Source organism: Amphiura filiformis, chromosome 12, assembly GCF_039555335.1.
Source record: "Amphiura filiformis chromosome 12, Afil_fr2py, whole genome shotgun sequence".
NCBI lineage: Eukaryota > Metazoa > Echinodermata > Ophiuroidea > Amphilepidida > Amphiuridae > Amphiura > Amphiura filiformis.
In genome coordinates this window covers 36,354,666-36,371,617 of record NC_092639.1, presented here as the reverse complement: position 1 = coordinate 36,371,617, position 16,952 = coordinate 36,354,666, and the positions used below count along the sequence as shown (strand labels likewise).

At 36.1% G+C, this 16,952-nt stretch overlaps 1 protein-coding gene across 1 annotated transcript in view; it reads left to right on the top strand.

Moving 5' to 3' along the window:
- The window catches only part of LOC140166139 (uncharacterized), a 223,096-nt gene that overhangs the window by 164,246 nt on the left and 41,898 nt on the right, over positions 1 to 16,952 (top strand). Inside the window, 11 exon segments of the mRNA XM_072189524.1 lie at positions 4,625 to 4,824; positions 8,866 to 9,198; positions 9,567 to 9,729; positions 9,988 to 10,154; positions 11,307 to 11,636; positions 12,351 to 12,501; positions 13,782 to 13,951; positions 14,300 to 14,629; positions 15,362 to 15,475; positions 16,249 to 16,461; positions 16,744 to 16,905. Coding sequence (XP_072045625.1) covers positions 4,625 to 4,824; positions 8,866 to 9,198; positions 9,567 to 9,729; positions 9,988 to 10,154; positions 11,307 to 11,636; positions 12,351 to 12,501; positions 13,782 to 13,951; positions 14,300 to 14,629; positions 15,362 to 15,475; positions 16,249 to 16,461; positions 16,744 to 16,905 — 2,333 coding nt within the window.

Sequence of the window (16,952 nt, the reverse complement as noted above, 5' to 3'; positions counted from 1 at the left end):
TCTATAGATTGACATAATTGAAGTGATTACAACTTTGGAATGTTCTTTTGCTGTCTGGCTAAATCCAGTCCTGCATAAATCTTTGCAAGTAAATGGGCATGGATTGGTTGAAATCATAATCATTCACTTACAAATAAGGTATTATACATGTGGGATCAATATGTCAAAGAATTACATATGTAGTAGAAAGCTTAGCTCAGACATCAACTCCAAATTAAATCCAGAGGCTAGGAATGTACCTGTGGTGAAAGTTCATGACTGGTTCTTTTTGGTTTAGGCCTGAGGTGCCAACATACTACCATCATTCATAGGTTGATATTTTTTGCATCTACATGTACTTCTTGCCCTATTGGAAAAGCTGTATATTGATTGATCAAAACTCGGAAGTCAGTGGCAAATTGTTACCAGTTGAACTTGATAACTTGGAGACTACAATGTACTTAGCAATGAAATGGTAGCATTGACACAATCCCTATCAGCATTAAATTTGATCATCAGTGGCTTGTCTCTCAATTGCCGCAAGTGCTAGAATGATACAGGCATATTATAAAACTGTGTAACTGTTTGTCTGGGACCACTTTAAAACTTACCTGACAATATGCTAAAGCAATCAGTGTGTCGAACAGGAACAATTCAGCATTGTTTCCTTCCATCTATTGCTGGATTGTGGGTAAACTAGGCCTACAGATTTACTTGTTTTAGTCTAATTATCATGATCTAATTTGTTACAACTTGACCTACAAATCAAGCTCATGTGCTTATCCCTTACACCCAAAAAAACCACAAAATACCAGAATGAAAAATTCTGCGCATGCATGCATCCCAGGGTCTGCGATGACGCAATCACCCTAAGTGTCAAATGCTCACGGAATTGCGGGCCGGGCAGCAATTAGCCGTGTAGCTCCCGGTCCGCGATCATGTGGTTGGCATGCGGGGGGTCAAAGGTTCGAATCCCGGGGGTGCCAAGTCAAAAATTCTTCTTCTTCTTGGAAAATTCGGATCTTCTGTGACTTCCGATAGCAAAAAACCTGGGTCAGTGTTAGGGTTATTTAAGATGTATTTTTCCAGGTTAGGGCCTATGTTAACCCTGACACCCAAAAAAACCACAGAATACCACAATGAAAAATTCTGCGCATGCATGCATCCCAGGGTCTGCGATGACGCAATCACCCTAAGTGTCAAATGCTCACGGAATTGCGGGCGGGCAGCAATTAGCCGTGTAGCTCCCGGTCCGATCATGTGGTTGGCATGCGGGGGGTCAAAGGTTCAAATCCCGGGGGTGCCAAGTCAAAATTCTTCTTCTTCTTGAAAAATTCGGATCTTCTGTGACTTCCGATAGCCAAAAACCTGGGTCAGTGTTAGGGTTAGAGTACATTTTAGTATCATTTGGTTGAAAATGGTTAATTATTGAAATTTGGATGAACTTTGTAGCAATCACACTCCTTTGGACTTCTTGGTTTCATATGAATACCTTTCAATGGATTCCTATTCATCATGTTCTGTTTTATGAGTACTTTCCCTAAATTTGAAGAACCAGTTAACTTTCTTAAGACCATTGTACATTCTACCCATATATTTTTATATAACCCTAGATATTTGAAACAAGTATGAAATGAGACTAGCATTAGATGAAATACCACATACTGAAAATCTTTCAATCTCAGCATAATGTGATGAACACTACATCCATATGTAATATTTATATAATCCAGGCCTAAGAGCAGTGTGTAAATACCAATTGGTAGAATAATAAGGAAGTTAGTAAAGTGGGCCGATCAGAATAAATAAGGGTAATTTTTGTGAACCCTTAAATCATGAGGGCAAATATGAATAAAGAACTGAGGGTGTACATAGCTGGATAGGTCTCTATGCGGTGTGCTTTTATACAAATTGATATTAAGGATTGATCAAGCCTTTGAATGCACTTAATGTTTGTATAACATGCAAGATCCTTCAATGTAGGCCTACTCTGAATACTCTTATATTGAATCTCCCTGTAGGAAGCATTTGCAAATAGTATTTCGTCATCTGTATTAATGCCTCAATAAAAATTCCTTTAAAAAAGGAATGGGGTGCCCAATGGAAGCTTTGGGCCTAAACGCACAAGATTTCATCCCGTACATATTAGTAAACAATAATAAAATCAAAACCAAGCAAATTGTGCTTTTATTTCTAAGCTGGGCATAGGCCTACTTTTAAGCAAAACAGTTGCGAAGTAAATCTAGCAAGACTGAAATTAGAAGCTTTTTGCAAAGTCAAGACAAATAAGGGGCCCGCTGTAGTGGGCGCCCTAAAAATGAATTGGTAGGTCAAACAAATGACCAATAGCATGAGCAACTTAAACCAAAATGTTATTCTACATATGTGATGCGATCAAGCAAAATCAATCGGAACTCAGAAAGATATTAAATTTTCTGTTTATTATAGGATAGTAAAAAGCATTTATAAATCTGTATTTTGCAGAAAACACCACTGAAATTGAACAGCCAGTCCCAAAGATATGAACAATTAAAGAGTTTCCAAAACAAGAGAAAACAAAAAGAAATATTTCCTTTGTATGGCTATATCTTAAAATCAATATTTCCAAGTTCCGACTGATTTTGCTTGATTGCATCACATATCTATTAATGCAGCAATAATGTGATAATCCTTGTTCTCCATTTTTAATCTTATCGTTTTTTTGCTTGGCATGGTTACATGTCATAATTACAATCATAGTGGGTGTGTTGCACCTGGTATTGTTTATGGATAAATGAATAACAGCAATCAATACAACTCTATTTCCAAATGAAGATGAGCTTCATTTGACTGCCATCAGGAATGCACTGGTTACTATGGTAATTGGTCTCCATAGCAACCAACACCACACAAGTGATTGTCATGCTAGAGATTCAGTGATGGCACATATTGGAAGCATGGGTCAATAAATAGCCACCCTTGATTATTAAAGTCAATCTGTTGTGCTCAGAATGTGCGCTTGTCAAATTATGTAACATAAAAATAATGGCATTTACAAAATGCAAAAAAGAAATTACGGATTTATTATTGGAGCCATATTTGTCCAGTTTTAGCCATTTAACTGATAACTGCAGGAAATAAGTCAAGGAAGCCAATGACCATATTCATAGGTCTTGTGGTTCTTGAGTTAAGGCCATATACCAAAATAAAAAGTTTTGGGTGTTTGCCCCTCCCAAGAAAAAATCAATTACATGGCACCCATTATATCACACCCCTTATATCAAGCCTTGGGATCTCCTCAGAACCCATACCTTTCCTTGTGTGTGTCATCTTTACTTTTCTTAATATTTGAGTGCAAACACTGCTAGGTCATGCTCCCCTCCATCTTGCCTTTAAGCATCATTAAAAGTGCTTGATATAAACAAGTTTTTAAAAAAAGTGAAAAAGAAAAAACAAGTTGCCTGATCAAAATGTGATATAGCGTAGATCTTTAAAAAAAATTGAAGATCTATGGATAAAGTTAGAGGCTAGATAGTGGTAACAATCCTGAATGTAGGAAAAGAGAGTTTTATTTAATGTAAGTTGTTTCTTTAATGATGCTAATTCCGTGCATATAGGTATAGGGCCCAACATACCTCACATTCTAAGGCATGAAATTCTTCACTTCAGAATTCTCAATGGCAAGTCAATGTCTTCAGTGGCTGTGCCAGATTATTTTTTCAAGGGAATTGGGGATGACTGAAGTAAATTTCAGAGAGGGGATAAATCGAAACATTTGCCTAAAAACAATTTAACCAAAAGAGTGGAAATTATGTCAAAAGCCTAGGTTTACTTTTACTTGACTCTATACACTTCAATAACTGATGAATCTCAAATGAAAAATGAAACTGGTATACTCTTTATAAAAAATAGATCTGAAATACACATTGTCAATTCTTTTTATTTGTTTAATATTTTGCATGATCATAATAACGTCAGCAAAGGTGTGACATGTTTGTATTTATACTTAGCAATAGCAACTGACGTTTCTGTTGATGTAGTAACCAGCAAACCCCTTTTCCAGTTCACAAGTAGTGATCTTTAAAGCAATTATGGCCGTCTAGGCAACACAAAAAAAAATCGGCCATTTGATCATGATGACCATGCTGACTGTAATAAGTTTCATTTATCAAAGACATAGTATTCTTACACACATTTCATTTAGTGACAAAACTACAAGTTGGGTTGTCATTTTTCAATTTATTCAGGCACCCCTGCTCCCACATCAATGACGTAGTGATGATATCCAAGGCATAGCTAGTCATTAGTGTCCAGCTAACTTGACTTTGCATCTTGTGAGCAAGTTACAGGGCCTCCTGTCTGATCGTCATGTGCATAATTGAACTGTGTAAAAGAATGAGGTTGTGATGGTGCATCTTGTTAAAAAGAGAAACAAGGCCTAGCGCTTCAATTTACGTACAGAGAAATTGTTTAGGATGCAAGCAGTGTGATAATGTTGCAAATTTTGACATGGAATTGATGAAGATGCTTTCATCATTCTTGGATTGAATTGATGTCATGATATAGAATTTTGTTCACAGTCACCAGGGAATGTTGGAATTAATTTTGCTCTACATTTTGCCCATCCTAATCACAGCATCTACTTATATCTATTTTACCTACACAGAGGACAGATGGATTAGACTACAAGACAAAGCCAAAGCCAGAACACAAGATTTGGAAAGCGCCATCAATAGTCTGAGCGATTTTGAGCAAGCGTATAACAGACTAAAGACATGGCTGGGAGAGAAAGACAAGATGATGGGTGTGCTGGGACCAATTGGGGTGGAACCTGGAATCTTACGCAACCAGAAACAGCAAGTCGAGGTAAGAGGGAAAAATTTGTGAAACAACCTTTTCAAGGCAAGTGTCTGGGGTACTCACTTACATACGAGGCATGGAAGGATCTGCTGCTCAAGTGAGTAGTTTTTTGCAAAATATCCCAGACATGTTTGATTTGTGCTGAAGCAGCTACAGACGAGTTTGTAATTTGGAGAAATATTTGGGCCTCAAACTCTGTTGAAATGAGTCCTTTTTTGGGTAAGGGTTTCAAGTCATCAGCCACTCAATTTATCAAACCAAATGTAAGTAGCACCCAAATGTTATTTGTAACCTTATCCCTAACTTCCCCCAGGCTTTTGGCTATGGGAAAGGAAAGAAGGAATGAATGAAAGAGAAGATGAATATAGAAGTTGTTTGTTTCCCCTGGGATTCGAATCCCAGACCCCAGGCTTGCCAAGCACACAATTGGCGGCTGGTAGTCACAGGTGTTTCGCTGGCCTGCCCATGAAAACCGTGTGTGTATATGACTAAGGGTGATTGCATCATCGCATGACTTGGGATGCATACATGCGCAGTGGTTTTACGCTGTTGGATTTTATTGGATCAGGGAGGGTTAGGGTTAAGAAGATCAGTACAATAAAGACAGAGGAAATCACACACCATGCACCTTATTATATCAAGTTCAAGGGCTTCTTTCTGCCATTGTCAACCATTGATCCCATTGCTGTTATCACTGGTTTACTTCCTTGTGGAATACAGCACAGCATGGCATGTAAGGACAGAAACCTTATTTTGGGTCAATGATACCAAGACAACGGAAATTACTTAGACCTTGGTACATCCCAACCAGGTACCATCTTCCACTGAAATTCCTTCCTGAAATCTTTGGTTTCAAAGTGATTATGGGCTATTTGCTTAAAAGAAGTGTTCCCAGATTGATAGCATCATGTTCACAAATGTGCCGGTGCTACCACTCTGTGAACTAGGTGGTTGTCTAGAATGGCATGGTTTGAGGGGTGGCTAAACGATGCAAAATTGGACCTTTTGAGGCCGTGATAGGAATGGCAAGTAGAAGCCTGAACTTTCAGCCCCTTGTGCTGGCCCCAGCTGTCTTTGCAAAAATTAGTATTTTGGCAGTCACCCGGGATCTAATGCCACCCCCAAAACAGATTTAATTCACAAACATAATTAGGAAATGTTTGTTTACCATGCCTTAAAAAATTGCTGAACTTTATTTATTTATGGAATTTGTTATAAACATGACAAATCATACCAAACATTCATGTCCAATCATCGTATAACTTCAAGAGGGGTGTTTCTATTTTAAAATTACACTTACTTGTTTTGTTGTGTCTGAGTTATCACTTATTATAAATTTTTTATTTGGATTTAACCAATTTTACTTAATAATGATGTATTTATTCCAATTATGATGCACCAAACTAGTAAACGTCAAGAAATCACCCTGCTATATCTGATCCAACAAGTTTTAATTCAACAGTGATAAAATTCAGATACCTACACATGACAAAAACAAGTTTTCAAAAACAAATAAGTCCGTATATAGGTCACATGTTTGTATCCCACAAATTTTCCTTATGAACTTCGCACATGTTTTGTTTACATTGAAAATATCACAAAATCAATACTACAGCAGATTAAGTTTAAGGAAATGGTTAATTTTGGAATCTATTTTAAGGGTACGTTTATATGCCAGAGGGTGTTAGAAGGCTTGTTTGTTTCAAGTCCAAACCTACCCACAGCTATTGATTACAACAGTATCGTAAACAATTTAAAATGCTTTAAATATAGATCTTTTATTTATTTAAATTTAGATGAATGTGTCACTTTGCTCATTCTAGTGAACTAAAGTAAGAATGATTGTTTGTGTCTTTCATTCTTATGAACATGTGATGGATGCTGGAAATTCCAGTAAGAAATTTGCTTATATACAACCATTCTGCTTCATACCAAATTGAGTACAGACATGGTGAAAATGCAATGATGTGAGATGTTTTTGGGCTATTCCAGACATTTTCCACACACCCCCAAAGATGACATTGGGATTTCCCACAGCTTTCCCCCTCAATATTGCTTGGGAATTGCTAAGTCGAAAGAACATCCCATTTCCCGCCCAAATGCACATCGGAATATAAAAAATTGGGAATTCCAATCACTTTTTTGTGTAAATGCATGTAAATCCCAATGCCAAAATGTACACTCTAAATATTTGGCTAGGAAATCCCATTGTTATGTTACGGGTGGCTTGGGGAATTGCATATAATTTTGCAAAATCATACATTGGAAATCCCACATTGTGTTTTAAATTTAACTTAGTCATCTTTGGGGGATGTGTGGAAAATTTCTGGAATAGCCCATTCCAGCTGAGACAAAGTACATATGTATTCAACTTTCAACTACAGACTTTACACAGCTACATGTACAAAGATGTCATGTTGATGCTTGTGTAATTTCACTTTGGTTATCATTTCCATTTCTATTCTTAGATAGTTGGTTATCACCAAATGGTTAATTTACACAGGTCAATAACCTTGCCTGTCAAAGCAGAATTAATTTGGAATAATTGTACTTTAAATGCCTTTCCACCATGCAGTTTCATATTCAAAGCATTGATGCATCTCATTAGACGCACGCCATTATTGAAAGTAATATAATGAAAATGTGCTGGTTGTAAATATTTATTTTAAAAATATATTACTGCTCAGTTTACTGCAGTCGTTAAGCTAATTTTAATTGTGGAGGTTTTTCTCAATTTCTTGAAAAGAAGAAACGAAAAGGTGTCCAAGAATAACATTATGTTACTTGTGGTTCAGCAGGTCTTGTATTTTATTATGAAAGTGGTTCCTAATTAGAAACGGTTCACATTATGACTCATGAAGAACAACATAACAATGAAACTTATTGACATTGCAATATATGAGTGCTTGAACTTAAGATGCATGTTTTACTTTACACAATGTTACTATGAATTTTGAAAAATGTAAATCAACAGACAGAATTTATACTTCATTAGAAAGCCCACTTTATCTTCCAAGTATTAGTTCCAAATTGCCCTATTTTTTGTGGCACACTTCCAGTGAGAAGACCTTCCTAATTTATCAGTCACAATTTATGTAAATCTGATTAAAACCAATAGGGACAGGAACTGTATTCATAAACACAAACATAGTACTTTGGTCAGGTCAAAGTTTGAGATGCACCCAATGTCTATTGAATTAATTTGGACAGAGTAAAAGAAACTGATCCATGTGATCTTTGTAATGTTGAACTTGACACTGTTGTGGGTAAAGGTTAAACGTGAATCCACTCTACCTTGCTGGGCTTGGAGTCACTATGGACCACAATGGCCTCATCTCAATGGCATAGTTCAATAACCTCAATTAAACAATCATAGTGCAAAATTTGACCTCATGTTGCAGAGTATGAGTTTTTGTACTCAAATTTTCAAAGGTCATTCAATGGATGTGTAAATGTATTGGGGTTAAAGAACTGTGCCGTGATAGATGAGCATGCTGTGGATCCTAGTGAGTGTGACAAATCAATTGATATTATGTAGTGTGAATTAGTCTTAACTTGAGTGCTTAAGACTAAACAAACATGACATGAATGATTGACTCTTCGGCAGCTTAACATCTACATTATACATTAACCCATTCCACGTTAACTTTATTAACTTTAGACAATTTATGTGTTGCAAATAATTCTAATTTGAATGCGACAATTCAATTATGATTGATAATGAAAATCAAATTGAAGACATGGGGATTGGCTGCTATTTGCTGTTTCTAAATTCAAGTTCATGTTGATTCCATTTACTTATCCAGCCCTGAATCAGAATATTTATAATTGTGTCCTTTCCCCCTCTTTATGTCACTTATCTGTGCTCATCCCTTAATATTTGATGAACATGTTCATCCTGGATGTGCTCTTGCAACGTTACTCTTCAAAGAGAACAAATGAACAAAAGAACAAAACATCCCAAGAACTACTTTTCATGATGTATAAGCTGTTGCCATTCTATTGCAACAATTTCATAAGTTTTAATAAAATCTTTTTTTTTGTCAGGTGCTCCAAGATGAATTCCGTGCCCATGAGCCTCAGATGGAACAATTTATTGAGGCTGGACAAGCGCTTTTGGACAAACAAGACCCACGAGGACGCAAGCAATCTCCAGTCCAACAACAACTTGGTGAAGTCCAAGGCTTATGGGATGACCTCAAGAAGAAACTGGATGACAGACAGAACAAGATTGATGACATTCTGGATGAAAGTGAGAAGTTCCACAATGCATTGCAGGACAATTCTGATTGGTTAATTGATTTCGGTAATCGCATCTCGTCTTTGGCTCCCATCAGCAGTAACCCAGATGGAGTTAGGCAACAGATGGATGAGACAAAGGTAGGGAACTAGGCATCATCTAGGAGCTGGAATACTCTCATTTCAAATGACACAATTTGATGACCTCCATTCAACAGTGAGAGCTCAAACATTGACCTCATAATACAAAACATGAGTTCATGTACCTGATGCACACACAGAGATCATGCTTTGAATATACAATCATATGGGATTAAAGGAGCTGTGTCTTGACAGATTTACATGTACACGATCCTAGTGATGACTTGATTCTGTATCTTCACATGTACAAAAAGAAATGACAAAAGAACATGTGAGATTCTGAAATTACACTTGATTGAGTAAGCAGTAAGATTTATATCAATTGACTCTGAGAGCAAATGATACACTTTTTCACTTTATTACAACAGGCACTCCAAAGAGAAGCAGACCGCAAGAAGGTACCAATTGAAGACATGGCCGAAAGCCATCAACAACTGACTGCCCTAAATCCTGAAATGACTGCCAAAGCAGAAGTTACCCTCAAATTGGACAGTGTACGGTCACCATATCAAGAGCTATGCAGAAAACTTGGTAAGAAACATTTTTTGAAAATTTGATCAAATATCTTTTTAAATAGTTTCTTTCAGACTGCTCAAATAAGTACACAAGTTATGCTAGATTGGTTGGATGTAGATGGTACTTGTAAAAATTGTAACTTGAAAGCAATTATATGATATCTTGTTACATACAGTGAAGCCTAAATTGCAACATTTTGTGACTTTTATTTGAAACAACTTTCACATTTTTCATATAGTCTACATTACTACATTTTGTGACTTGTTTTTCCAGATGAACGTCAAGGCAAACTGCAAGCGGCTCTCCTACAATCCAAAGACTTTGAAGATTCCTATGCTAACATGATCCAATGGCTGGATGCTAAGGAGAAAGAACTGAACTCTTCCAAACCAATCTCAGCAAAACCAGAGGTCCTTAGAAGACAACTGGTGGAGCAAGAGGTAGGTTGCTATGGTGATTTGTTCAAATGCCAACATATTGTGCTGTTTCAGTTGAAATCTCTACACCCCTATGGAAGATATGAACTTAATCTTCCAAACTGGAAAGTGTGAATTTCGAATGGAGTTACCTGATTGGGTGACTCCATTTGAAATCTACACCCCTGTGTACCTTCCATAGGGGGTGTATGTGTTTCAACTGGAATGGCCCATGGCTGCTAGAGAAGAAGTGAAGTATAAGAAATGGTTGGCCTATTAAATCAGTTTGGGTTGATTTAGCTTCATTTAGATTCATTTTGTTTACAAATGAGACATGGGATTGAATCTGACAGATGGACATGGATTCCCAACAACTAGAAATGGCTGTTCCCCATGGCTGTTCCCCACTATATTCAGTTGTGAAAGAAGGTTAGTATTTCTGAAGTACAATTAAAGCAGCTCAGCTTGAAATTTGATAATTTGTTAAGGGATCTAAAATGAGCGTTTATTGTGTTTAGACAGTATTTTTTGTGGGACATGAGAGCACCTCAGACCTATCGAATTGCATTCTGAATACTGAAGCATGTCTTTCTGATATCAAATAATTTTCATTTTTGAAAATCACAATATAATACAAATTTTATGACAAATTATAAAAATTTGATATTTTTCAAACTTTTGATATATAACAGTCCTCGGTAAATTATATAAATCTAATGACATATTCTTAAAGTGTATGTAGCAGGGAGGAAAAGTCGACGGTCAATTGAAAATTTTGACCTTTCATATTGAAGATATGGATTTTTTCCCAAAAGACCTAATTTTTTTTTGGTGTTTTGGGAAAAAATCCATATCTTCAATACGAAAGGTCAAAATTTTCAATTGATCGTCGGCTTTTCATCCCACCTACATACACTTTAAGTATAAATCATCAGATTTATAAAGTTTACTTCAAGTACTGTTAAATATCAAAAATATCAATTTTTAATGATTTGCCATAAAATGTGTATTAAATTGCAATTTCAAAAATCAAAATTATTTGATATCAGAATGACATTCTTCGTATTCTGAATGCAATTCGATATGTCTGATGTGCTCTAATGTCCCACAATAAATACTGTCCAAACGTTCATACCCCAGCCCTTAACAAAATGTTGTGCACTCTCCTTTCCATAGGAAATTCCCAAAGAAATTGTCAAACAAGTCTACACTTACGAGCGTATGCTAGACAAGCTTCAACAGCTAACTGACGAAGCACCACGTGGACCTGAAAAAGACGCCCTCCAAAGACAACACAATGCCTTACAAGACAAGTGGGGAGGTGTCAACCAAAGATCGGGTGACAGGCTGGAAAGACTACAAGATTGCAATAATAAAGCTAAGCAATACACGGATGAATTGAATCAATTCTTGCCTTGGTTGAGGAGTGCAGAGGATAGGTTGGCATCACTGGGGCCAGTTGCAATGAAGCCTAATATCGTCAAGAGACAACATGAGATACTTAAGGTAAGGGAGATACGTCAAGGAATTTTAGTGCAGTATGTCAAACCCAAAGAGTCTCAACAGTACGAGACATGTCCACATTTGTGCAGTACAAGCTGTGTCAAAATGATTAGTACCCATCAGTTTTAATTGATAATGGATGAGTCTGACACATCAAAATTCAACATAAGATTTGTAATATGTAGATTAATTGTAAAACAAGTCATAAACTATACATTCTGGACATTTTATCCAACATTGTATTTGGAAGAGGCAGGTTTTCAATAAACATCAAAATCATTTTGATACACCCTGTATTATAATGTGGACTCTTGGACTGTAATAGAATTTCAAATCTCAACCTGAAGTAAACATTGACTCAAATTTATTTCATTAACTTCAGCTTGTCTAGACTTGTGACATGGGATATTTAAAAAAAATGCATTTTTTAATGTTGATTCTTATACTGCAGTACTAAATTCAATATTTTTGGATATCAGGATATTAATAACTAGTAGAATAAAGCAAATTTTTGTAATATTTTGACTGGATAGTGTGTACCCAAAAAAGATATCGTATTTAAAAATTGAAATGTAGCCACTAAAAAAAAGTAATTAAGAAATTCACAAGTAAGAGGTTATGACAAGTTAATGTTAACAATCTTAGTGTTAAAGTTCATCATCTTTTTCTTTAGTTTGATGTCAAACATTAATAATGTTCTGTCTACTATTTCTATAGCAACTACAAGATGACATTGATAACCACCGTGACCACCATCAAGCTGTCAACCAGTCTGGTGACGAATTGATCCGAGCCACAGATATAGATGATCCATATATCACAGATCAAGTTGAGGATGCAAATAAGAGATGGGAACAATTACAGAAAGGTAATCTTTTACTGAAAGAATTTGATTTAAAAGAATGACTTCAATGTTATACTGCTCTTTTCTAGTACAGTCAGTGATATCTGCATGTCAAGCTAGCTTTTTGCATGTGCAAACTATTTGGCATCTTAATATGTGTGTGTATGCCAACGATTTGATAAACTATTTTATCGCGTTTTAAAGCTATGCTTGGTGAACTGCACATTGATATCACTGACTGCTCTAGAGAAAATTACTATAGAAACTAAATCTAATTAAACATTTTGGATCTCCTCAATGAGCAGATAAGATTTAAGGATACGATACATGATTTACCGACAAGTGACTCATTTCGAATGCGATCATGAATTTTGAAGAAAAAAAAGTTTCCACAGGCTTCGTTGGGATTCGAACCAGCGATTCGAACTTCCTTTGATTACGCTGTCTAGCGCTTTACCGCTCATTCACGGTGGCAGTTGAGTGGACGAGTGTAATGATAAATGATAAATCTCATAATGCCATCTTTAGCCTTTTGTTTACTAAAAAAAATACGCGTTTTGTAAAGATAGATTAGCCGTTTTATGCATAAAGAGCACGAACGCTTGGGAAAGGTTTCAAACAAATAATAAAGACACTGATGTGATGATGAAATTGCGTAAGTCGGGAAATATTCAAGCGTCGCAATGTTTTGTTTTGGTTTTAGGAATGTGACCTTAAAATTTACGACTTCATGACATTATCATTCAAATCAACAAAAGATATTTAAACAATATATGGCCTCATTCTTTCTCTAGAATGTTTTGTACATGTATGTGAAATAGCTTCAACAATGGTTCCCTGCATAATGGTAAAAACAGCCTTGACCTAAAAAAGGGCGAGAGGTACCATATTTACCGATTCAGGCTAAATTTAAAATTGATATAAAACGCTTTGTTTTTGATCGATTACAAAATTAATTTTTGTCATATAAAGAAATTGTGTCTGGCGTGAATTACACTACGGTTTTTTATTCTTAGGGCTCTTTAACTTCTTCAAATAATTTTTTAAATGATAGAGTGAATCCCCTGGCCCTCTATAATTACGCACAAAAGATCCAGTCCCCTTAAAAGACTAAACAAGCAAATAATGATGCCATTGACACAGACATTAAAATGGGAAGTATTCCAAACTACACTGTTATATATACTTCACAATGGAATGGAACTCAAGTTGATTGAGAAATTTTAACCACAAAATGTTTTTTATTTCAATAGATTGAGAAAATTACCAAAAACTAAATATTTTTGGTTTTCCTATTCCAATAGATGTAGGCAACCAACTTGAGACCCTAGAACAGCTGACAGACAGACTGAATGACTTCCAAGATCAAGCCAACCAATCTCAGGTATCCCTGGCTAACATTGAGGAGAAACTAGCATCCCATGATGCAATGGGAGGCAATGCCAAAGACCCCAAGAATTTGGACAAATTAAAGGTAAGACTTTTGTCAATTTCTTTTCCGTAATGCAGTGGGTTGTGAACAACAAATCAAAGAAAATCCAAGGTAGGAAGAAAATTATGATCTTGGATATGAAAATAAAATCTTCATTATTGTTCAAAAAGTGAACTATCATAAGATACTATTTATCATTTTCTGGGGTTTCCAAGCTACTGCAAATCTGGGGAACATGATTTATGATCAAGTGTTTGCAAATAGAGAGGTGTTCATTTCTTAAAACAGATATAATATATACATTTGCAGTATCTCTCATAAGTTGACGATGATATATTTTGTAGAGTTTAACTTATAGAAATTAATTATGAACTTTGTTGACCATAACAGATGCTAGCAGATGAAGTAGCTACCCTTGAAGACTCCATCATTGCTGTAAAGGACAACAGCGGTAATCTCATGGCAGCAGCACCACCACAGGCTGACACTGGTCAGATCAACGATGAAGTCGACGGCATGGTGAGACGATATGAGAAGCTGAAGAACTTGGTTGATGACCGGTATAGCCAGATGGAGGCAGGATCTCAGGAGGTTGTTTCATTCCAAGGAATGTTGAATGATATTCAGGATAATCTGGATGAGTCTGAGGATATCTTGGACAAATTTGATCCTGTAGGCAGGGATTTGGACACACTCAATGCACAGACAGATGAGATACAGGTAAGCTTCAGAGATTGCTTCAGATATCAAGCATAAATTGGTTTATTAAGTTTCCAGTTGGCCTTGGTTTGACTAGTTACTATGATTCACAAGTTGACCAACAGCACTTCATGGTTCAGATTTTCAGATTTCATTAAAGAGCCATTCCATGTCAACTCCAGGGATGTGCACCGCAGCACCTCTTCAATTTTTTTCTGTTTATGTGTGGTGGTAGATATTAATGAGAAAGTAAAATCCTGAAAATTTGAGCTTCAGACTCCATTTCGTTTTCCCGTGGCATCAATTTGAAATTTAGAGGGTCAGCGTAAAAATGTGTCGCAACGCGAAAAGACGATGTTTGGAGGTCCAAAAATGTATAAAGGGAACCCCAACAACTTTGAAAAGTATGTATTGTTATACAATTGGCAAGTGCCAAATGCAAACCCTCATCAGCTTATAAAAAAGTGTCACACATACCTAATTAGGAGTATTGATCAACTGATTTCACGATAATAAAATTGTCTATTATAAATGATATACGCAATACCTATGCATCCAGTTAGTCTTATAAAAAGTATCAATCCAATGTGATGGTACATACTCTGCTTATTACCAATAGTATAGCTGGCACAGTGCATCGATGTGACTAACTGCACCAGGCTAAAGGCACTATTATAGTACAGTCTGTCTAATTGATACATACTGGGTTGTTAACAGGATGATTGATTAATGAACCTTTCTCTTTACTTTCAGAAATATCAAGATAATCTTGAACACATCAAGGGTGAACTAATGAAGGCAGATAGAGTGTTCCGTGACATCATAGACAAGGGTTACTTGTCTGACAACGAAGGCTTCAGGGATCAGGTGAATATTATGGTTTGGGTCTTGCAAATGTTTATATCAAGTCTCTGTCATAAATATTATTCCTTTGTGAGCTGAAAGTATGGACTTTCTTTAATAAAAGAGGAGTCTAGCTCTACTATAATTTTTATTCTCTGGGGATTCGGACCATACATTAGTTTTACTACCAAACTTTTGAGATATTAAAGCACATTTCAACATTTGTATTCAGAACAGTGATCCTTTTAGTGGATTTAAAATGATACCTAGAGATTCTTGCAATAGTATATACCTAGAAAAGATTTAATATCTGTAAAATTGGATATAAATCTAATACTGGAACTTACTATTTTTGTAGACTTACTACAGTCGGTCTGGAACCTCCAGACTTCTTCATCAGACAACTGACCCATTGGATTGGTCACATGATACTGATAGACGTAGTGAGTCTGCAAAATTAGTAAGTTGCAGTATTATATTTACTCACAAATTTTGTTGATTTTAACAATTGGATGACTGAGAACTTTTACTCATATAAAACCTATCTTTAAAGCTATAATACACAATTTGGGTCAATTTTTAATTTTGTTATTCTTTGCCAAAAAATATGAAATAATAATACAGGAAGGTTTTAAGCCGAAAGGTAAAACGAAAGAAAAACCACTTACTATCTCGGCCACTTAAGTGTGAAGCTATATGGGGGTTTAATGTCTTAATAAGACATGAGTTCTTCAAAATAAAAGTTACAACAAATGTGAACATACAAACAATACATCCTATTTGTTAAATACATACAGATTGACAGCCTAAACAAGAAGTGGAACAAGCTTCGAGACCGGGCCAATGTGAGGCACGCAGACATTGACAAAGCAGTAGGCAAGCTTCATGATCTTGACCGTATCCTCCAGGAGGTCAGCGAAGGACTTGATAAGGCAGAGGCAAGCTGTAACAAAATGAAGCCCATTGGTGCTGATGTAGACACAGTCAAACAGCAACAGAAAGAATTCAAGGTATGTAGCATTTTGGTGACCCTTTAGCAAATTAATTTATTCTAATTAGAGCAAGCCTTTTTGATGACTGTATTTATGAATGAGCTGTAAACATGGCACACAACTGAACTGCTCAGGAAGCTTATTATTTATAAAAAAGAACATTTGATCAAGGCATAATCTTCCTGTCAAAATTCAGATCAATTCCCATGGTATTATATTGTTAGTTCACCAGGAATACTTGTGTATAACTTCAAATGTCTTGTAATTTTGTTATCAATCCATTCTTATTTATTCTTTCAGGCTTACTTGAGAAACTTCATCGATCCATTGGTGCCCCGAATTAGAGAGGCTAATCGTCTTGGTCAGAATCTGATTCAGAGTGCTGATCCTAGAGTCAATACTTCAGTACTAGAAGGTGATATGGAGAACATGAATGAGAGATGGAATAGACTCAATGCAAAGGTCAGTCACTGCTTTCTAAGGTCTCTTTCAAATTTATGTCTGCTTGT